The sequence below is a fragment of the Microchirus variegatus genome (assembly GCF_963457635.1).
Source record: "Microchirus variegatus genome assembly, chromosome: 17".
Taxonomy (NCBI): Eukaryota; Metazoa; Chordata; class Actinopteri; order Pleuronectiformes; family Soleidae; genus Microchirus; species Microchirus variegatus.
Window position 1 is genome coordinate 24,297,330 of NC_139818.1, and position 24,537 is coordinate 24,321,866.

Genomic DNA, 24,537 nt, shown 5'->3' on the forward strand with positions numbered 1-24,537 from the left:
CGAGAAGTGTTACTTTGACCCATGCATGACACGATGTTTGCTATTTTCAGGTAAAATACATTTAGAAATGCTGCGTGGGAGAATTTAAGCAGCAGAAAAACATACAACAAAAAAAAAAAACACCACATGAGAAAGAAGAAAGTTTGGTTTTATGAAAACGTTTCATAACGAACGTGATTAAAAAAAAATGACACCGTTAGCGCTGCACCAAACACAAAATAATACTAATATCTTACAGTCATAACAAAAATATAGTGTTTCTCTCTCAGTCACTCAGTCGTTCTACTATAAAGGACGATGACAACATGAAACGGGGGGAAACTCCTGAGAAAGAGGAAGGTTCAGTTTTAGCGCGTCAACCACAAGACGACGACAAGTAACTAATCCACTGTTTAAAAACATTGCTCACATTTGTCTTTCAGCAACATTTATTCATATCTTATCTCGTTGTTTTTTTTCTCTCCGTTGTAGAAAATAACTTTAAATTCTTTCAACCACACGAGCCAAACAGATAAAGAGATAAAATGCTAAAGCTCCCTGTAGGAACACAAGTGAATATCTATGTCTCAGAGTCATTTCTGTGTGATTCTGATGTATTTGGGGGTCACTTTCACAGCCGCCATCACAGTAGTTTCCTCTCGTTTGTCCAAATTTAGAATATTTTAGTCATAAAAGCAAGATTTGTGACAACGGCCCAACGTTTAGGCAACAAAAACACGTGTTTCTGTGACGTTCTACAGCAGTTTGTCTGATTTACAGACCATAAAAGCAGCCTGGATGGATTATTATTATGAGGTTTTCTTCTCTTTCCAGTTTTATTTGACATAAAATCACATAATATACATATATATATTATATATACCCTTTTTTTTTACCCTTCCACAGACTACATACACACATGAATACAGTGATGAATAAATAAACAAAAACGCTCTCAAGTTCAGCGTCGGGGACGAAAGACAACGAGGACGCTTGGTCGTCTTAATCCCAAATTGAAATGTCCGAAAAAAATTGGTCACTGATGATCCTGTAGCTTAAAAGCTCAGTTAAAGTGGTTACAGTGTGTGTGTGTGTGTGTGTGTGTGTGTGTGTGTGTGTGTGTGGTTTACGTAGCATTCCCGTTAGCCTCCACGTCTTTGACCTGAAGGACGCTCTGAGTCAGAGGCGGCAGACGGAAGCGCGGCGGCTCCATGGAGTTTCCTCTCACTGTGACGTGGTCCCAGCCACCCTGAAACACACACACACACACACACACACACACACACGCTTTCTATATGAATAAACCTGTGTGCAATGACAGGCCACGCCCCCCCCCGACCGACATAGACTCTGTATGAGAGGAGAACAAAACCATTCTGCTACGAAAAATGAAGGCCAGAAGAGTGAAAAGACAACATAAAACACATCTTTTCTTAAAAGTGAACAAAAAAAACAAACTAAAGCTTCTTATAAAACTCAAAGGGAGGTCACAAAACACAAAATTGAGATTGTCTCGATAAGAAAAATTACTATTTGAATTGAAGTCTACGGGAAAACGAGTTCTGACTTCTCACAAAACGTGAGTAAACCTTCTCTTTACTCACTAGTTTCACGTCTTTTCCAATAGAATATGTCTGTTTAGCTACTTATTATTCACCTTTGGAGGAAAATACACACCAAAACGTCCATATTTCAACATTTTTGAGTAACACTTTCCATGTCAAGAAATGTCTTCAAATGCATGAAACTCCCCAAAAATGTTTTCGTATATATACAATATCTGGACAAAAGTATTTGGAGACCCGACCGGAGACTGTGATTACATGAGAGTCTCACCCCGATGCCGTAGTCCCACGACTGTCCTTTAGGTGTCAGCGGCTGGACGCCGAGTCGATGACACACTGTCCCACAGCTGAGGCCGTGGCTGCCCTGAACCTTGTCTGCTATGATCCACACCTTCACACACACGACAACAACAACAAGAAGAAGAGAAAACGTGCCACTCAGGTTGCATTTCCAACATGAAATACCCTAATATCGGATTCCAAAATGGCTGCCACTCGTGTCAATAAGCAAACACGCTGCTAGTTTTACGGTTAATAGCACTTTTGTCTTATTTGTAAGTCAGAGTAAGTCAGTCGAACACATGGAAACATTTTTAAACGTTGCTTCGACAAAGTACCGTCAATGTAGCGCACCACAACTCTGACTTCCATGTAGAAAAGTTTTAAAACAAAAGGTTTTAAAGGATGAAATAATGTTTCCTGGTCCTCACCTGGTCCAGAGGTCCCACAGAGACCTTGCGTACATTATTAGAGATGTGTTCCCAGGAGGAGCCCTGAGGGTAACTGGGAGTCACAGCCTGTCTGTACCACAGGTTACCTGGACAGGAAATAACCACATCAGAGACATAAGGACGAGCACAAAGACGTCCACAGACAATAAAAACACACATTTTATTTAAATGTAGGGTCTATGGTGGTGAGGTCGCGTCACCGTTTTCATCCACAGTGTAGACCGACGTCCTCCCAACAGACACCTGCTTCAGCTTCTGTTTGGCTGGAGACGGGATGTGGTACCAAGAGTCTCCTGTAGAGGGAGACACATTCAGAGTCACTTTGTAAATGAATCTAAATGTAATGTAATAAACAGCGTGTGCTCCCACTGACCTGCAGGACTCTGAGCGGAGACGGAACCTCGGTAAAAAGCAGAACCGTCCTTCGCGATGGCCCAAACTTGGCTGGCGGCGCCGATGGAGATGGACTTGAACGGTTGGTCGGTTCCCACGTGGAGCCACGAGGTTCCCTGAGTGACAGACGACAGGATGTTGGAACAATTAAATCGTCGTGTACTTTTTAAAACCGAACTCTGTACAGTATTTACTGTGAGGAGCAGGAACAAGTAATATTTAACTTAAATGACTGACAGCAGGCGTGAGGACGCTGACTCCCAGTCGACAGAGGACGTCTCCTTTGTTGCTGATCGCCCACAGAGGAACCACGTCCACGTCCACGTCCACACTGCTGCTGCTGCTGCTGCTGCTGCTGCTGCTGCTGCTGCTGCTGCTCTGAGTGGCACAGGGAAGGATGGTGACGTCACTCAGTGAGATGGGCGGGATTTCCTGCCACGGTCCAGTAGTGGTCAGCTTACACTTCCTGTGTGGGAGGAAAAAAAAATCCAGTTTAAAGATTAATCGTCATATAATTTATATAATTTATATAAATATATAAAGATGCTCCAACCAAGCAGTCAATGATGCAACGAACAAACAATCAAGATAATAGTTTAAACAAAGTCATCATTTTGGGTTTTGAGAAACCATTTTGTGACATTTGTATGAGAAATGAGTAATTGATTAATCAAGACAATTATTAACAATTATTAATTGACTCACCCAACAACTGGTAACCAACTTATCAACCAACCATTCAAACTCACCCAAAAAAACCTTGTGACCAACCAAACCTCACTCACCAACCAACCAACCAAACCTCACTCACCAACCAACCAACCAAACCTCATTCACCAACCAACCAACCAAACCTCATTCACCAACCAACCAACCAACCAACCAAACCTCATTCACCAACCAACCAACCAACCAAACCTCATTCACCAACCAACCAACCAACCAAACCTCACTCACCAACCAACCAACCAAACCTCACTCACCAACCAACCAACCAACCAAACCTCACTCACCAACCAACCAAACCTCATTCCCCAAGCAACCAACCAACCAACCAAACCTCATTCACCAACCAACCAACCAACCAACCAAACCTCACTCACCAACCAACCAACCAACCAAACCTCACTCACCAACCAACCAAACCTCATTCCCCAAGCAACCAACCAACCAACCAAACCTCACTCACCAAGCAACCAACCAAACCTCATTCACTAACCAACCAACCAAACCTCATGCACCAACCAACCAACCAACCAACCAAACCTCATTCACCAACCAACCAACCAACCAAACCTCACTCACCAACCAACCAAACCTCATTCCCCAAGCAACCAACCAACCAAACCTCACTCACCAAGCAACCAACCAAACCTCACTCACCAACCAACCAACCAACCAAACCTCACTCACCAACCAACCAACCAAACCTCACTCACCAACCAACCAACCAAACCTCACTCACCAACCAACCAAACCTCACTCACCAAGCAACCAACCAAACCTCATTCACTAACCAACCAACCAAACCTCATGCACCAACCAACCAACCAACCAACCAAACCTCACTCACCAAGCAACCAACCAAACCTCACTCACCAAGCAACCAACCAAACCTCACTCACCAACCAACCAACCAAACCTCACTCACCAAGCAACCAACCAAACCTCACTCACCAACCAACCAACCAACCAAACCTCACTCACCAAGCAACCAACCAAACCTCATTCACTAACCAACCAACCAAACCTCACTCACCAACCAACCAAACCTCACTCACCAAGCAACCAACCAAACCTCATTCACTAACCAACCAACCAAACCTCACTCACCAACCAAACAACCAACCCAAAGTCACCATTAAACCTTGATGTTTTGTTAACTATTACCACCTGAGTAACTGTATAATTCTACCAACCCTGACGTAAAAGCTCATCATCTCCACTGTGTGTGTCTGTGTGATTGTGTGTGTGTGTTGTGTGTTTGTTTGACAGTACCTACCTGGCCCAGCGCCTGCGACGAACAAAGTCCTTCATGGTTTTATAGCCATGATACGACCTGTGCAGACACATGTGGGAAGAGGAAGGAAGGAGTTAGAAAACAGAGAGAAGGAAGTTGTCACTGTGAATCTGTACATTTACAGCAGGTGCAAATAGAACCTACGCTGGAAAATCTGCTGCATACTGCCAGCCCTCCCTGTCTGTCCCTCCTGAGACACCGTAGTCAGTGGCCCAGTCAGAAACCTGAGAACAGCATGCACACATTTAAGCTCGGTAAACACACACACTTTAAATTTTCCCATCATAATTCAAGACTAAATATTTAGAATATTCAAAACTAAACTGGTTTTAAAGCCCCGCAGGGTGTTTGCTGTACTTTACCCAGGTCCACTGAGGGGAGGGCGGTTTGGTGTTTGTCTTTGTGCGCTCGTGCAGACCTGACGCGTCGCTCCACATGTAACGATCTGTGGGTAAACCTCTGGAAACAAAACACACACACTTTTAAAATGACTACTTTAACCCTTTAAGGTACGACTCAACCATTTGGTCGACCACACTATAGTCACTATATCTCATTTGAAAAACGCATCAAGCTGAACTCAACCTGAATGAGCCATCTGTACTGTTTGGTGTAGTTTTGCAATGCTAAACAAATCCACTAGATGGCACTGTGTCTGGCATATCGGCGGGACTTTCAAAGGTAAGACTGTTTTATTGACATATTATCGTTTCAGAGGAGCTATTTTACAGAATTATGCAACTTAATTCAACAAAAATAAGTCTAATAAGGGTCAAATACATTTTTCAAAACATGCTCTACCAAACGGTTGAGTTGTCATTTTATGGTAAATGTAGAGAAGCTAGCTAATGTTGGTAAAATTAGGGGGAAAAAAAGGTTAAAGTTGTTAAATGACACATGTGAAAAGTGTCTTTGTTTAATTTTTATGATTTTATTGTGACACAAAAGGACGAATGTGTTGAATTCACAACATCAGGAAAATCCTGATCACTGGTTTATTTAGTAGAGAATAATAATTATAAATCACATGTACAGTTTGTAGCTGAATCTATGTTTAAAGATTAAAAACATGAACAAAGAAAAATGCTCAGATTTGCTGAAAGCTTGAGCTTTTGCGGCTTTGAAATCAGGTTTTAAAATGTTTTCTTTCGCCTGAAACCAAAATGATTATTACATTATTGTATATGAATGATTTCTTTGTTATATGGAGCAAAGCAAACATAAAATATTCACATTTAAGAAGCTGAAAACTTGTAATAATGAGTGAAAAAAGACTCAAAAATCAGAATAATCGATAAATCCTAGCAGCCCTATTCACATCTTCAGTACTTTTATCTTTTTATGGTTTTCTGCTGCGTGTATAACCTTGATTTTCCTACGTTTCGTTATTTCCTGTAAATATTAAAAAGTGCCTGAGCATTTGAAATGTGCTGTGTGAATAAAATGACCGTGTCTTTGCCTGAGACCACACACAAATGTCCACACAGACACTTTACTACACTAAAATCTGCCCTTTTATTCTCTCTGTGTGTGTTGGAGGAAGATATTCACCTGCTGGTGTATCCTGAGACCGGGTTCCACCTCTGGTTCTCGTAGATGTAGACGCTCTTCACGTCCGTCTGCGTGTAAATGTTGTCCGTGCTGCTCGCCAAGCCCTGGGAGAAGCCGCCGCCGTAGCCGCCGCTGTAGACCCACGCCGTGTGGTCGTAGCCGATCCCCCACACCACGCCAGCGCTGTTGCACTCCACCGTGCGCAGGTGACCTCCGACCTGACGCCAGAACCTAAAACAAACACAATGGTTGTAATATATAATGTGTGAAGAGGGAGGAGGAGGAGGAGGAGGACGTCTGGACGTTATTCTCACATCTGGTCACAGGGCGTGGGGTACGGCATGGCCTCCAGAGCAGGAGACGGCTCGCTGACAAAGATGTCTCCTTTACAGGTGATGGACCACATGGCCTGTTTGGACGGACGACCCTGGATCTTTCTGGAGTCGCAGCACGACACGCTCAACAACGCCAGCTGCAAAACAGACAGACAGACAGACAGAGGGACATGAGGAGGGAAGGGATCCCCTTTCCCAAGTGTGTGAGGAAACTACGGTGGCCTTTAAATACCAGAAAGGACGTCATTCTTTGTTGATTGCGTCGGAAAATGTGGAAAAACACAAGGTTGTTTGTGCTGTTGTAGAAACATGGCCGCCAACACAAAGCAAGGCCCTTGTCCATCATTTAAGTTCATATAAAAGGCTTAGTTTAAGGCTATAAAAAACACATTATTTAAACTTTTATAGATGCATCATAGTTTACAGAACAATGAGAGCATGGAATTCAGAGAGAATTTACTGTGAAATAAATTCAAGTATTTCAAGGACTTTCCAGGATCAATTCCCAAAATTCAAGCACCTTCTGGGGCCTTGAATTCTTTTTTTTTTATATACATTTTCTTCAAATTTCAAATTCACAAACTTTCAAGGATTTCAAGGACCCGTGGGAAGCCTGTGTTCACCGTATCAGGTGAGGTTATACGTAGGGTGTTAAATCTATGGTGTGTTTTTGTGGATTTTTACCCTTAAATGCATTTAACTATTCGGGTTAATGTCAACTTTTAAACCATTTTTTCTTCCTTTTTTGTGTTTATGTGTTTTTTGCTATTTGCTATTTTTATTGTATCCTAATAATAACAATAATTAAAAATCATCATGATACAGTAATAGTTCAATTTCTGCCTTTTTTTTCAGGAGGAAATGAGTGAAGTCGTAAACAGGAAGTAGAAACTCTACTTACCCAGTCGTGCATTTCCTGCTCGGTGGCCGCTGCCAGCCTGATGGGCCACCTCTGTTTGGTCCGCTCAGGAGTGTACACGGCAAACGTGTGTTTGGCTTCGTTCAGCACGGGAACCAGGATGGTGATCTCGTTGATGAAGGCGTGTAGATACTGAGAGGAGACACAGTTTAAATATACAAATATAAATCAGAATTCACAAATCCACTCAAAAAACCTCGTCCTGACCTTCTTCTCCTCGTAGAAGTTGTAGTAGATGAATAGGATTCCGTCCTTGTTGCCCTCGGGTCCTGAGAACTGCTCCAAGGCAAACTGGACGTCGATCCACTTGTGAGGTTTCCAGTCTCTCCACCACTGCATGCATCCTTTCTTCACCCACACGGACTGTGAGGAAACAGAGAGTTTTAAACAGATGTAAAAGGAAAATAAAGTGAAGTCATGTAGATTCAGGAGGACGTGATATCACCTGCTCTATGGCCTGTTCGTAATGTCTGAAGTCGTCCATCTCTCTCTTGGAGCGCTCGCTCAGCTGCTGGAGGATTTGTCTCCTCCAGGCTGCCGTCTGTGCTGGACTGACAGACAGACTCATGGACTGGACTGACTGCACCACAGCTGCAGGGAGAAAGATCAATGACTGTGTTATTCTTCACTTTTCTGGACTGTTTTGTTATATTTAACCTCCGTCAGGAGGTATATGCTTTTGTCTGTCTGTTAGCAACATATCGCGAAAAGTTGCTGACGGATTTGGATGAAATTTTCAGGAAATGTCCACAATGGGAGCAGGAACAAGTGATATGATTTTGGGCGTGATCTGTAGACGCTATGACAATTTTTATTGCTATTTTGCGGGGGGCTGAGCTGCCTCGGCAGAGGTCTGCGCTCCCCTCAAGTTTTTCATGGAAATGAGGTCATTTCGAGTTGTTATTCCTCACTTTTAATTTTCTTTTAGTGTCTTAAATGATGTTTGTGAGCCACTTGAGGCCACTACTTCTGTTTTTGGGCTGAGATTCATCAAATAATCCATCAGGGCTGCAGCTAACAATTATTTTCTCTTTCTCTTTGGTCCATAAGATGTCAGAAAATGTCGGTCAGTGTTTCTCAAACCAGGAAGTGACGTCTTGTTTTTGTTTTTTTGTCCACAAACCAAAAATGACCCGTTTTAATTATTTCTTTGTCAAACGGAGCAAAGAAAGCAGAAAATATCCACAATTAAGAAGCTGAAAAATCAGAGAAACTGGTTTAAAATCCTTTAAAAATCACTTAAAGCGATTATCTAAATAGTTGCTTAGTAGTTAATTTAATGATCGAGTAATTGTTTCAGCCTTATAATCAATTATTACACATTGACTAACTTAATTGTTGACCAATTTGATAACTGATAACTCCTTTTGAGTGTTTTTTAATAATTAAAACAAGAAGTTACAGAAAAAGTGAATATTTTCTTGTCTTTTGCTCCAAATAACAACAAAACCCCATTAAAGGTGAATAATTTGGGTTTGTGGACACATTGTTCAACATTTTCTTGCATTTAATAAAAGATAAAAGTTAAAAACCTGAACTTTAATCTCTATGAAAGTCATGAGTGTAGCATTAGAGTGTAGTTCCAGAGCCTCGGTGAACTCACATGCCGCGTTCGTGGAGCAGTTGAACCAGTAGAGTTGTGAGTGAGCGTCCACAGAGCAGCCTCCCCCGCTCACCCACGCCCACAGTGGGTGCTCGTCCGCTCCGTACTGCTCCTCCACGGTCAGAGCGTACGTCGCCACCGACGACAAGCTGCAGGTATCGGACGACGCTCCGGTCTGGACCTGCTGCTGGATCTGCGCCTCCTCCAGGTCCACGTTACTCCACGGAGGGTCGTGAGGCTGACTCTGGGGAAGAGCCGGACCACTAGAGGGCGCTGTGACCTCTCCGTCTGCTGGGACACGGTCGCCGTCCTCCTCGTCTTCTCTCGCGCTCGTTGAGGGATCTCGATCGGAGACGAGGTCAGAGATGAAGCTGTCGCTCGTCACTTTGGGGATTCGCGGTTTGGGCCCAGAGGAGGAGGAGGAGGAGGAGGTCAGGTCTGTCGGGGCGTCGAGGGATTCTGGGTAATCGGAGGCGACGAGGCCCATGTTTCCTCCGTCTGTGGATCCTTTGTCTGTGTCGGACTCCACGTCGCTCACCGCTGACTGACCACGCACCTCGCCACAGAAGTAACATCCAGCACTGTCAAGCACAAACACAGGGTTTCTGTTATTTTCTCTGAAAGGAGGCTATAAAATATTCCGTTCTACGCTCTTTTGTATATTTAATCGCTATTATTTAGTTGTTTATCTGAAAAAATGTAGCTGTAATATCTATTTTATTAGATTTCCCTGGCTCAATACGTTATTTTCTTAGTTTATTATGTTGAAATAAATCACACAGGTGTGTGGTTTGAGGAGGAAATTCAATCAGAAGTCATTGTAGATATTCAAAAAACGGCAAATTTTAACCAAATACCCAAAAGTAAATGACAAAAAGCAAAAATTTATGTGTGTTTCCATCCAAACACAAATATTGTGAGTTAGCTCATTGAATCCAGAACATCAGAGAAGTACTTTTAGAATTTAAAAAACACAACAAACACAGTATTTCATGGTGTGGCTGCTGTATTTTTGTCGTTCACTGTGACGAAGAAACACAATGTTTTGTTATTTCTTCTGAAACGAGGATTTAATCGCCATTATTTTGTTGTTTATCTGATGAAATGTTGCTGTAATTTGTATTTTGTTATAAATCCTTGGCTGAATAAGTCATTTTCTTATTTTATTATATTGAAATAAATCAATAAATTTGACAAAAACTAACTAACTCATGTTTCATGCACTGAAAACCTTATTAACCATAAACCATAAAGTCCAACGTTTTCAAAGCTGCTTCCTGCATTTTTTAGTGAAATGAAGCAGTTTAAAGGTGAGTTTAATATGTAAATACATTTGTTTGAGGAGGAATTGTAATCATAAGTCATTGTAGGTATTCAAAAAACGGCACATTTTAACAAAATTTTTCAAAATAAAGGACAAAAAGCACAAATTTATGTGCGTTTCCATTCAAACACATGTATTGGGAGTTAGTTAATTGAAACCAGAACATCAGAGAAGTACTTTTAGTATTTTAAAATTCAACAAATACAGTATTTCATGGTGTGGCTGCTGTATTTTTGTCGTTCACTGTATTTTTCGCTATTATTTTGTTGTTTATCTGATGAAATGTAGCTGTAATTTCTATTTTGTTGTATTTCCCTGGCTGAATAAGTTATTTTCTTAGTTTATTCTGTTGAAATAAATCAATAAATTTATCTTGCATGCACTGACAGTTTTTATTTCCCATAAAGTCCAATGTTTGCAAAGCTGCTTCCTGCATGTTTTAGTGAAATGAAGCAGTTTAAAGGTGTGTTTAATATGTAAATACAGTGGTTTGAGGAGGAATTCTAATCATAAGTCATTGTAGGTATTAAAAAAACGGCCAATTTTAACCAAATATTAAAAAATGGAGTACTAGTATTACGTATTAAGTACTTTTAGTATTTTAAAAACACACAAATACAGTATTTCAGGCTGTATTTTAGTGGCTCATTCACCTCTGAAGGCTGCTGGCACTGGCGCTGGAGTGAGATCGTTCTCCGTCTCTGGGAACGCCGATCACCCTCCACGTTTTCCCGCTCAGCTCGCTGGAGGTCACGCCCTGACGGAAGTAAACGGCCCGGTCCTCACAGCCGATCCCCCACACCTACACACACACACACACACACACATTAATGTGTGTCCACAACAACACGTGACGTGTCACATGAGTGTGTGTCATCATCACCTGGTCATTGAGTCCGACACTGATCATCAGCATTTCTCCCACCATGTTGATCCAGCCTGATCCACAGGGGTTGTGCGAGTTCACGCCGCGTCTGAACCACACCTGATAATTATAATAATAATAAATAAGACACATGAGTATATTAAAATAGCAAAAATAGCATTAAAAACAGATGAGACGTGTGCATTTTCTTACTTTGTTGTCTTTGGTCAAGGCCCACACCACATTCACCCCCACAGCCACGTGTATGGCGCCCACATCAGGAGTTGGAGAGTCAACCATCACCCAGGAGGAACCTGGAAACCAGAAAATAAGAATATATATATATATATAATAGGGCTGTAACGATACACAAACTCACGATTCGATTTGTATCACGATTTTTGATTAAATTTAAAAAACATTTTACTTAAACAACATTTATTTATTTAGCAACTTAACGTAACATTTAAAAACAAATATTTTGGAACACTGTGAACAGATTTGAACATAAATAAATAAATAACCAAAGATTTCTCTCTTTTCTGTAACAAAACAATACTGTTGAAAAATACAAAGTAAATGATCAATCAGACTGGGATTTGTCCCCAAAGCATGCTGGGAAGTGTAGTTCTTCATGAGAAGCAGTTTTGTTCCAGTGGAAATAACTTGTTTTGATAAACAGCAAAGGACAGACAACATTTCCGCTTGTATTTCTTGAATTTCAGTTGTTGTTTTGCTCTTATTTTGGGGCTGGATGTCGCTTTTAAACATGTGCGCTGTAACGGTTTGATCCATCTGTGTTTTAACTGTGTTTGGTGAACATAAGAATGGTTTATATGAGCTTTTAGCTGAGTTTCTGACCTTTCTGTGGGTATGCAGCATGTCTGTGTTTGTTAAAGTTAGACATGGTTTTATGATGTTGTTGTCGCTGCGTCTGACGGGGGCAACCGTGAAGAAGAGGTTAACGCGATTAAAAAACATAACGCGTTAATGATGACTGTAACTAATTAATCACAATTAACGCGATAATTTGACACCCCTAATAAAAAATAATAGTCATTTGAAAAGTTTGGTAGCACTAACAGCTCATATCATGTGGCTGACTGGAAAAATAACTGGAAGTTAGAAAGGGCGTTTCGCGATTCTGTTTTCTCACACCACGAGACGTGGTTCGTAGCTCTGAGTATCGTGATTTCTATTTCGATACGCATATCGTTACAGCCCTGATATATAAAAACACAAACAGAGACAAACAAACACAAAAAGAACCTCCCCCCAGCATCAGTGATTTGTTTTTATATACCTTTTGGGCAGTCTCTGCCGATGCCTTCCCTGACAATGAGCTGCCCCTCCCACAGCACTGCCCAGACCAGGTCTCCAGGGCCACAGCTAATCTGCACCACCTCCCCGGGGAGAGACACCTCCTCCCACAAGGAGCCCTCGGGATTGTGGTGGTGGATTCCCTCTCTGAACCAAACCTGGACGAAGAAACAGGGGGAAAAAGTACTGATAACTTTGGACTCCTCACTCTCCTGAACCAAAGCCCATGGAGAAAATCATCGTTTTTAGCTCACAGACACACAGGAGCTACAGGTCTACTGCTGCTTCCTTTGTTTATATCACTGAGGTCAATCTGAATGAAGGATTTCAAACACAGAAGTCACAGTTGAAAACATTTAAACTTCCTAAAGGAGGCAGAAGTGACTCAACAACTAACCCTAACCCTAACCCTGTGTGCTGTGGCGGAAAATCGCTGATTTTCTCTATGGGGTCTGGTGCAGGGAGTGAGCGGTTTAGAAAGTGAGGGAATCTTCATATATATATAAGTGCTTTTCCCACTTCTTGTATGCAAATTACAGGCTCATCAAGATGTGAAGTGGGATGCAGGTCTGTTGTGTGTGTGTGTGTGTGTGTGTGTGTGTGTGTGTGTGTGTGTGTGTGTGTGTGTTCTTGTACTTGCGGCATACTGAGGACCAGTGAGGGTTTTTAACCAGAAAAGTGAGGTCATTTTTACGGAGTGAGGACATTTTGGCCGGTCCTCACTTTGTTTTCATTGAAATCACTTCTTTAGGTTGCTATAACATGCTATACTCAATTTGTCAAAAAAAACAACTCACTTTTTGGACGATATAGAATAGTATGATTATTTTGTCAAATTTTGGATCAAAAATTTTGGGTCCAATTTTTTTCAACTTTTGGACGACATAGTATAGTATGACGTTTTTGTCAAATTTTGGACCAAAAACTTTTTGTCAAATTTTTTTTCAATTTTTGGACGACAGTATAGTATGACGTTTTTGTCAAATTTTGGACCCAAATTTTGGGACAAATTTTGGACCCAAATTTTGGGACAAATTTTGGACCCAAATTTTGGGACAAATTTTGGACCCAAATTTTGGACCCAAATTTTGGACCCAAATTTTTGGTCAAATTTTTTTCAATTTTTGAACGATATAGTATAGTATGATTTTTTTGTCAAATTTTGGACCCAAATTTTGGACCCAAATTTTGGACCCAAATTTTGGGACAAATTTTGGACCCAAATTTTGGGACCAATTTTGGACCCAAATTTTGGGACAAATTTTGGACCCAAATTTTGGACCCACATTTTGGGACAAATTTTGGGACAAATTGTGGACCCAAATTTTGGACCAAAAATTTTTGGTCAAATTTTTTTCAATTTTTGAACGATATAGTATAGTATGATTTTTTTGTCAAATTTTGGGACAAATTTTGGACCCAAATTTTGGGACAAATTTTGGACCCAAATTTTGGACCCAAATTTTGGACCCAAATTTTGGACCCAAATTTTGGACCCAATTTTTGGACCCAATTTTTGGGACAAATTGTGGACCCAAATTTTGGGACAAATTTTGGACCCAAATTTTGGGACAAATTTTGGACCCAAATTTTGGACCAAAAATTTTTGGTCAATTTTTTTTCAATTTTTGAACAATATAGTATAGTATGATTTTTTTGTCAAATTTTGGATCAAAAATTTGGGGTCCAATTTTTTCAACTTTTGGACGACATAGTATAGTATGACGTTTTTGTCAAATTTTGGACCAAAAACTTTTGGTCAAATTTTGGATTGTGTTGATTTATAAAGTGGAAATGCTGGTTCTCACTTTGTCAGCAACCCAGTCCTCAGTATGCAGCAAGTACAAGAATGTGTGTGTGTGTGTGTGAAGCTCTACCTTGCCCTGCAGGGACACGGCCCACAGCGACAGACGACCCCGGGGCTCCTCGCTCACCTCCCACCCTCCACAGCTGATGTCGCTGAAGGGATCGGGCAGAGTCGTCTGCTGAGACGGGATCTGTGACGACACACACACACACACACACACACGGGCAGAGTGAATGGATCTACGACCTTCACACGTTCACACACACACACACGCACAAAAACAACACAAAGTACAGCACACTGACTTTAGCCCACGTGTCCGTAGCTTTGTATCGTCTGTAGCGGAGCCAGCGCCGACGACGCACACACGAGTTCCACTTCTTGTCTTTGGTGTAAGTGGCCGGGAAGTCGATGGAGTACGTCCAGCCCTTCACACACACACACACACACGCACACGCACACACGCATATATCAGCTAGTAAAGGTGCAATATGTAACATTAAGGTGGATTTAATGGCAGAAATGTCATATAATACCCATATAAGTGCATTTCTAAGCGTTTTAAATAGAGTCAACTGATATTTGGCTGATAAATGATGACATATGATGCAGATTTGAAAAAAAATAATACACAAAATGATATTAACTCTAGAATGAGGATTACACAACAGTAGTGAACACACCAAAGAGAACACTGCTTAACATATTTATTATTCTGTAATTATTTATAATTGTAATTATTTATAATATTTTAATAAATTTCTATATTTTTAAATATATATTTTAAATAATATTTGTGTATAAATATGCAAATTTTCCCATTCTGGAACTAATAGCTTACTTACGACTTTTTCGTAATTATTTATAATATTTTAATACTTTTCTATATTTTTTTAAAAATATATAAATATATATATATGCAGATTTATATCTTACTTATAATTAGTAATCAATTAATATTATTATTAATTATTCTGCCTATTGGTAATTATTTATAATATTTTAATACTTTTCTATATTTTTAAATATATATTTAAAATTATATATATATATATAATATATATAAGCAAATGTTCCCATTCTGTGACTAATATCTTACTAATAATAATAATAATAATATTGATTAATTAAATATTTCTGTCAAGTTTATATTTTAAATGATATCTATATCATTTAAATTAAATTAGACTTGTATTTAATAGTCTAATTTTGTGTTGACCTGTTATTTAATACTATACATACATATACATGTACATATATATATATATATTAGACTTGATTAAATACACATGTGCATGAAATAAATAAAGTTTAAATTTACTGAGCAGAATTGATGAAGTTTCTGGGAACAAAATGTGTAAAAATTTGAGTAAAATGCAGACTATGAAATTTTCTGGACCCTACAGGCCACCGTATTGTCCCTGACACACTTGGAAAAGGGACTATTCAACCATTCAAATCTTCATTTCCACCTTAAAAACGAGGCAGCGATAACAGGAAGCTCAGACGTCGGTTGATGCTGAACTCCTGACTCACCCCTTTCTCCGTGGGCTCTCCCTCAAAGTTCTCGTCACTGAACCAGTCTCCCTCCCACTCCCAGCTGCCAGACGGAAGCCCGAAGCTGTCCAGAGGTTGGTGCTGCAGCCCCGTGACGTCGCTCCACTGCCAGCGGTCGCTTGGCAACAAGCGGTCGGAGAAACCGTCCACGGGATTCCAGCGCTGCAACACACACACAGAGACAGAGAGTTTCTACATCATCAGTGTGTGTTTGAACGATTCACCAGAGGAAGTCACTGCGACAACAACAAAAACATTCTGTCAGTATCCATGTTGGTTTTTTTTCCAACTGAAGGAGTTCCTTGTGTGTCTTTACTGCTCTTTGAATACAAAAACTGGTTCCACAGGTTTATTATGAAGTGTCTGTTTTCTGATGAGGAACAGAGGAAGTGGAACGCTGCTGTAAGAGGACGTTGCACTCACACAATCACACCATCACACCATCGTCCAAGAGGAAATCCTCATTTTCACTTTTACTCAAGAGTCTCAGTGCATCAAATTCAGAAATCATAAAACACATAACAACTGTTTATTTAAGCCCAACTTCAAGGTCAAGAGAGATAACACGTCACTTTACGTCGTTATCACGAGATATAACAGGCGACGTTATCTCCTGATTGTTCTGTGATCTCCAGATAACAGAATGAAAACATTACAGGAGAGTGTGTGTGTGTGTGTGTGTGTGTGTGTGTGTGTGGCCGCTCTCTCTCGGCTTCCAAAATAAAAGCCTTTTTTGACTTGTAAAGTCCTTTTTATAGAGTGAGGAAACAATAGGCGTGGGAATCGCCAGAGATGTCACGATACGATATAATCACAATATTTACCTCACAATACGATATCACGATATTTGAGTCACAATCCAATATCACAATATGTAAGTGACAATATGATTTTATCATGCTATTTAAGTGATAATACGATATTATCATGCTATTTAAGTGATAATACGATATTATCACGATACAATATTATCACAATATTTAAGTGAAAAATACGATATTATCCCGTTACGATATTATCACGATATTTAAGTGAAAATACGATCTTATCACGTTACAATCTTATCACAATATGCAAGTGACAATACAATCTTATCACGATATTTAAGTGATAATACGATATTATCACAATACGATATTATCACAATATGTATGTCACAATATGTATGTGACAATACAATCTTATCACGATATTTCAGTGATAATACAATATTATCACGTTACGATATTATCACAATATTTATGTGACAATATGATGCGATGTTATCACGGTATTTAAGTCACAATACGATATTTTCATGATATTATATTTTTTAAATGCTAATTCAACAAAAAGTTTAATTATTATTTTTAATTTAAGCGATATATTATTGCTATGCTAAATATTGCGATATTTTACTGTATCTATGTTTCTCCCCACAACCAGGTAAAAAGCCCCAGTACCCCTCCCAAACAACAACATCTGCACTACAGGGGTGTTTTTAAAAAATAAAGACAGTTGAAAGTGATTATTTTAGCGTGAAGACGTTCACCTGATTCTCGTAGGTCTCCTCCTGGTATCGGATGGACAAGTCCGACGAGTGGACGTTCAGGTAGATGTTGTTGTCGCAGGCGATGCCCCAGCAGCACTGCTGAGCCGCCGTCGCCCGCTTGAACTCCATGAGGGCATCGCGACAGAGCTCCCACTGCTGCCCCCCTGTGGACAGACTGTAGACCCGCCCGTACACGTCCACCGCCCACAGCAGGGACACGGGCATCGCTGCACCTGCTAACAAACGAGGACCAAAGGATCAACAATACGTTTAAATTAAATTGTTTGATTTTGGAGTTAGGAAGAATAATAATATGATGAATATTATTATTGGTACTATATGTTGTATAATATTTTGTTTATCTATTTTTGGCTAACCTGTAAGAATATATGTTAGCCATATTTTTCACCCCTCTGAACTTATTAAATGGTTCGATCTCACCAAGATTAAACGTCCAAGACACAATAAGCCTTTTGTATATAAAATAATAACTTAGTTTTTCAGTTTTACCAAATAGGACATATGAATACAGTCAATGGCCAGCAGGGGGCGACAAAGCTGGAAGCAAATAGAGCTCATATGATGATAATCTTTGTTAAACATAGTGCTTCTTCTTAAGTAAACATTTTTCTGAAAAGATAATGGTTTCACTCGCTAGTTTTGGGACTTTTTAAACCGCACAAAGAAACAAATGTTGTACATTATGATCCTATTTAAATATACGATGAAGCACATCACATATGAGTGGACACCTGTGTTATTGACAGATGGTACGGTCCAGTAACAGGTGAACATCTGGTTGCAAAAGCTCAAAATCGCCTGAAAACGCTCAAATGTTATGTAGCAGCGCAGTAAACAATGCTAGCTTAGCCTTGAACTAAAAATAGCTCGTGTGAATGTGTTCTCATTACGCAACAGAAGCGTAATTAGCGAGGATTCTGCTCCCACAAGGCGTTTTCCTCCGTCACCTCACGTAATCATGACAACAACAATGACTTATACAGTACACTATGTACAGTAACAGTGACGAATAATAATAAATAATGTTTAGTACGTTGTGATAATGTGGCGACGTGTAACAGGACAGCTGCTTTAACTGATAATAACTGATAAAACTACAGTAGAATCAGTTTATTTTTAGTAAACAGGCTTATTAGCTTTGTACAATTAGCAAAAAAACAAATATAGCCCGAGTTCGGACACAAACAGAGGCACGAACCTCGAGACTGCCCCCGCTCATGAACCGTGAACCGGGACCGTGTCACCGCAGCTCATTCAGCGGCCGGAGGTGAACGAACTGCCGGTTAAATGACACTCGAGCTCGGCTCTCCTTTCATTTTCACATCCCAGTCCCGTCTCCTGGAACACAGTGAAAGCGGAAGTGCTCGTGCTGTCCGGCGGAAACAGCCGGCAGAAGGTGTGTGTGTATGTGAGTGGTCTGTGTGTGTGTGAGGGAGTGTGGCGTCCAGCAGGGGGTGCTGCAGCCTCAGAAAACGCACAACAGGGAATCACTGTGTCAAAGGTTATTAGTGTATTTTGCGATATTTTGTGATTTTTTGTGTCTTTTGTGTCACATTAGCTTCACTTTAATGCTTATTTTATTTGCTAGCATTTATCATATTGTTTATAATTAAATGCCACGCTGTTTGTAAAAGAAAATCTTATATTTTATCTTCTTATGTCGTATTTTATCACTTTTTTTATTATATATTTATATTTATTAATATTAATATATTTAATATTTTTATTTGAAATTTGGCCTTCTGATTTTTTCCAGGTTTGCTGTACTTTGTTTAAAAGGGTTATTATTATTGTTTATTGGTGGTATCAATATCTACCTTTATTAGTTATTAGTTACTTACTTATTTAATTACCATTATTTATTTATTTTAAATTTTAATTCCGACTTGTCAATTTTTTTGTCTCAAGTTTAGCTTTTACAAAGTGATTTAAACCAAACAAATAAAGCAAGTTGTATTAGATCAAGGGTGAATCGTCTATTTTGACTATTTCGATAATCGATTAAGCTTTACGTTTGAGTGTTTTTTTTCTCCAAATATTTAAAGCAAGTTCTCTGACTTAAGCGTCTCAAATCAGACTTTTCTGCTTTCTTTGCTCCATTTAACAAATAAATCATTAAAACAACAATTCCCAGGTTTAGGAAACACAGATCAATATTTGTCAACATTTTCTGATTTTAGACACCAAACGTACTTGAGTTATCGAGAAAATAATCTCGATTAATTTGCAGCCCCAATAACATCAAACACAGAAAGAAGAAGGAAATCTCACATATGATGCAAATGAACTTTTATTCTGCATTTTATTAACACGTTTTATTGATGAAAATAAGAAGGCTTCACGTCATCAACACAGTAAAAAAAAGAAAATAAGATATTCTGAAGAAAGCGTGTTGCATTCACTGTCCGTCTGTGTGATGAGTTCACTTAAACACATCACACGAGTCAATCGATCACACATTTAAATCCTGTAAATCAATAACATGGAAAAAAAAAAAAAAAAAGTGTCCCTTTCCTCATAAAATACTCCTCACACACTCACTGTGTGTCACAGGAAATGTGAACATTGGTTCATACACATGAAAACAGTAGAGTGGTGAAGAATAATCCCTTCATTAAAAAGGTCACTTTAGCCACATGACACACACACACACACATACATAACCAGCAGCAGCAGTCCAATCAAAAACGCTCTAAAGACTTCTGTATACACACTTTTATTTTATCTTAAATATCTCATACAAACTCACTGTATATAAATAGCCTCCTGGTTTTAAACCGACGCGCTGTTTTCAGCCTCAACAACCATTTCCCAGCACGTCGCTCTCCCTTCATTCTTACAATCTGTACTATTCTTTTTTTTAAAAAAGAAAGACAAAAACAATAATTATAAGTAAAATAATAATAATAATAATGATGTATATATATATATATATGTTATGAAGACAGCCTGAGTGCTTCACTCTGCCACTGTCGCTCACATAATGAGCACTTTTTTCTCCTCGCAGACTTCCAGAGTTCCAGAAATGAAGCCACTAACGTCTTAAAAATGCATGATTTAAACTTCCCAGACACGTTAAAGTGGTTGTTTGTCATCAAACTGAGGACACTGAATAGCCTTTAAATGTTTTCCATTGATTTTGAAATGCTACAATTGATGATTTAGTGAAATAAAAGCCAAATTGTGATGATTTGTCAGTTCTATTGTTTTTATTCATAGTTATCATCACACGACCTGTTTGATTTGACTTTTTGTGACTGTTTCTGAACACAAAATGCAGATTAAAATGAATTTAACTGTCAATTTTCACTTTGACAGTTAAAAGTCCAGTGTGCACTATTTGGGAGAGTTAAAAAAATCACCTTTCATATGTACTTTAAGCACTAACCGTGCTCTGCGTTGGCCGCCATCTTGTGCCGCCCCCTTCTTTCTTCACTTAACAAAAATAAAATGTCTCCTAAGTAACACCTAAATAAGTCAAGTTAACTTTAAGGGAACATTCTAAGTTCAGTTTTGAATGTGCTGCACTTGTTTAGGTTTTCAAACGCAAACATCTCTGACACTTATCACACAAACAAAGATAAACCTGATGCATGAACCAATGAGGAAAGAGGCGGCGACGTCTCACGTCCTTTCTGATCGGCGAAGGCCACCGTAGTTCCCGTAGCTCACCACTAGATGTCACTAATTCTCACAGAGTGCGCCGTCCGTGTGATTTTCTTTTTCACGACTTGGTGCTTATGAGACACTGTGTTCACGCGAGAGAATATCCATGTGTTAATTACGCAAAGTATCACAGCTGCGGCTTAAGTCAAAGATAAACACTGGGCACAGTAGAAGCACACGTATGCCAAGAAACAATGGACGCCTTTGATAAAGCGGTACTGAAGAGACTGTGGTGTCGGGGGTGTGGGTGTGGGGGTGTATGTAGTGTCACATGGGTGCCATGTAACATGATTCCCTTGAAGGCATGACGGCGGTGAAACTGCTCGTGCGCCTGCGTTAGATGCACGGCGCCGATCTGTCATTGGTGATGGTCGGTTTCAGCTTGACGGTGGCAAACGGATTCCCTCCTCTGCGGGGAAAATGAAAAAAACTTCATTAATATCAGCTCATACATGACTTAAAATAACAAAGTGTCTGTTAGCCGTGTTAGGTTCACTCACCCGAGAAAAGGAGCCTTTGCTGAGCCATTGACTAAAGAAACCTGCTGTTAAGACAAAGAAAAAAAGGGAAAAGACCCTCAAAGATCACATGGACAAAAAGAGAAAGCACACACACACACACACACACACACACACACACACCACAGTCGGCACAAAGACACACCCTCCCTCCAGCTGTGAGGAACGTCACTGTGGTCAAACTGGTTTGATTAGCTTTCTGATCAATGCACTGGAGTTTTGACACGTACGAGGAATCTAGTTCATCTAGAAATGTAGACACACACACACACACACACACACACACACACACACACACACACACCTCCTCCTCCTCCTCCTCCTCCTCCTCCTCCTCCTCCTCCTCCTCCTCCTCCTCCTCCTCCTCCTCTTCCACCTGAGGACGACGCTAATCTCATCAGCCGCGCAGAGTCAAGTGAGCATGGGGACGATAACGCACCAGGAGTTTGTTGCTTAGATTAAATCAGAATCTTTAATCTACAATTTCACTTAGAATACGATGCTATCTGCCTGTTATTCTACGTTACAGATGCAATTCTTTCTCGTATATATGTTTATTTCTGATTGTTTGCTGCTTATCTTATTTTATTTTACATTATTTACGGCCAACTGGGGTTGTTTTAAAATGTGCTATATAGACATAAACTTTAACTTAACTTGCTGACAAAGCTTGTTTGGAAAAAACATCTCTTGCAGAGGAACGTGCCCTTCCCCACTCTTCCAGCAGAGGGCAGTCAACATTCAAGAGTCAAAAATGCAGCCAAATAACAGGATGTGTTTTTCTCCACAGTCCAAACACTTGTTACCCTCTGAACTCATTCAGACAACATTTAAGTTTGACTTATGTAATGTCTGCAGCTGCTAGGGCAACAAAAATACTATTTTCAGAATTTTGCACTTGCCTTTTTTTATACAAACTCAGCAACATAAACAATAAAAAGGCTTTAAAAAGAGAAATCTTAACAAAAAATGCTCAACAACTGTTTTATATACTCTTCATTCCCTGTTTTGTTTTACGCAAGTTCTATCAATCTATTGACAGCTAGCTATCTCTCATGCTAGCTAGCTGTCAATAGCCAGATTACGGCATTTGACCCTATTAAAATGTGCCAGAATTAAATTTTGTGGGTCAGTTTTGTTCATTATAAGACGAGGCAACATTAACATCAGATCATCTAGTGCTATAAAAAGCGAATTAACTTATATCTGTGGGGTTATTTTGGACATATTAATATAATATGTCCACAGCTAGCTAGCGAGCTAAGTTGAGAATCTTAATATTTTTGGGTGTTAGCTTAAGTTTCTGGTATTTTTATGTTTATTATGACTTACTGGCTATAGAAACACCAGATAATCCAGTGCTGCTAAAAGCTAATTAGCCTCTACAGTACTGTGCTTTTTATGCTGATTAAAATGTGTCCACTCTGTTCTGTCCACAGCTAACTAGCGTGCTAAGTTGAGATTCTTAATATTTTTGGGTGTTTTAGGTTAAGTTTCTGGTATTCTTTTGTTTATTATAACTTACTGGCCATGGAAACACCAGATAATTCAATGCTGCTAAAAGCTAATTAGCCTCTAGAGCACAATGTCTGTGCTTTTTGGACGTACTATATTGTGTTCACAGCTAGCTACCTAGCTAGCTAGCTATCAAAGCTGAAAATGTGTACGTGCATTTTGGGGTATTTTTTGTTTATTATAACACACTGACTACATAAATACCAAATCATCCAGCTCACTAGCCTCTAGCGCACAATGTTTTTTGGACTGATTAAAATGTGTCCGCTCTGTTCTTAACAACAGGTGGCTGTAAAACTGAGAGAATACGAAGAAGTGAATGTCGTTTATCTCTGCGGTGAAAGTCTGAGGCAGCAGATTCAAAGTAAAGGACACAGCGTACGGACAGAGCAGGGGAGGACGGTGATGACGAGGGTGAAGAAGAAGTGTCCAGGCTTGTCCGCTGGCAGCACTGCTACTCGTTCATTTTCAACCAGCTGACGCAGTGAGGACACAAAAATGAAATTGCGCTCGTACCCTCTTGTCCCTATGACTTATAAAAAAAACATTTTGTCCAGCGTGTGTTCAAAGATGCCTGAAGTCTGTGTCACGAGCACAAGGCAAACAAAAACCTCTTTAATGATCGCGTATCCGTTTGGGAAACAGAGGTGTGTTCCGAGGGCGTGGAGGTAATGACTCGGCGTTGTAAGGCGACGTTGATAAGACGCGAGTCGCCAACACCAAGAAGACTTGGACATGTGTGGCGGTATTTTGTGACATGGGTGCGGAGTCTGTGACGACGACTCGGGTACGGCAGTAAAGATATCCTGTCAGGAAACGCACCGACATTTTCACCAACATCTGATGAGCCATGTCCTAGAAAGTCAAACATGGCAGCGGCCCAACACAAACACAGGCTTGGTGTCTGGCTTAAAGGCACATCAGCAACAGCATTTAAAAGGTGAAAACACACAAATACTTCACTTTATCCTTAACTTCATGTGTGTTTCCTTCCCTATTTAGTGAGTGTGTCTGTTGCTGCTGTAACAATGTAAACATCCCCTTTGTGACACTAAAATCTTATCTTATCTTAGATTTTAGTGAAGGGCTTTAGAGTACAAGACATAAGTAGAAGAACGAAACCTTTTGTCCTTAAAAAAAGTCAAAATAAAAACGCAAAATAAAAATCCTTAGGCCGACAAATCAGACAAACTGTTAACCTCAAACTGCACACATGACTGTCTAAATAGATGATTTGTTCCCTGAAATATTCACTATTTTGTGAGTTGTTGTTGACAGATATTATAAATGCTGACGCCTTAAAACTGCACTGAGGGA

The 24,537-nt window shown here is 39.8% G+C and overlaps 2 protein-coding genes across 2 annotated transcripts in view; both read right to left on the minus strand.

The window, feature by feature from the left end:
* Positions 1-962: 962 nt before the first annotated feature.
* tecpr1a (tectonin beta-propeller repeat containing 1a) lies at positions 963-18,850 on the minus strand. Its single transcript, XM_083903577.1, has 24 exons — positions 18,720-18,850; positions 17,501-17,736; positions 15,949-16,131; positions 14,718-14,840; positions 14,483-14,602; positions 12,589-12,763; positions 11,499-11,599; positions 11,304-11,405; positions 11,074-11,222; positions 9,097-9,677; positions 7,939-8,084; positions 7,701-7,856; positions 7,476-7,625; positions 6,554-6,711; positions 6,240-6,470; positions 5,051-5,147; positions 4,833-4,912; positions 4,671-4,727; positions 2,906-3,134; positions 2,649-2,784; positions 2,476-2,568; positions 2,255-2,361; positions 1,816-1,935; positions 963-1,228 (listed from the first exon to the last, which is right to left on the minus strand). Exons 2-24 carry the CDS (start codon positions 17,723-17,725, stop codon positions 1,106-1,108), a joined length of 3,642 nt encoding a protein of 1,213 aa, XP_083759703.1. The 5' UTR covers positions 17,726-17,736; positions 18,720-18,850; the 3' UTR covers positions 963-1,105.
* Positions 18,851-21,523: 2,673 nt separating this feature from the next.
* baiap2l1a (BAR/IMD domain containing adaptor protein 2 like 1a) overlaps positions 21,524-24,537 on the minus strand; it is a gene marked incomplete at both ends in the record, with an annotated part of 31,675 nt that continues 28,661 nt past the window's right edge. The window contains 2 exons of the mRNA XM_083903826.1: positions 21,524-21,596; positions 21,688-21,728. Coding sequence (XP_083759952.1) covers positions 21,524-21,596; positions 21,688-21,728 — 114 coding nt within the window. The remainder of the gene's footprint in view (positions 21,597-21,687; positions 21,729-24,537) is intronic.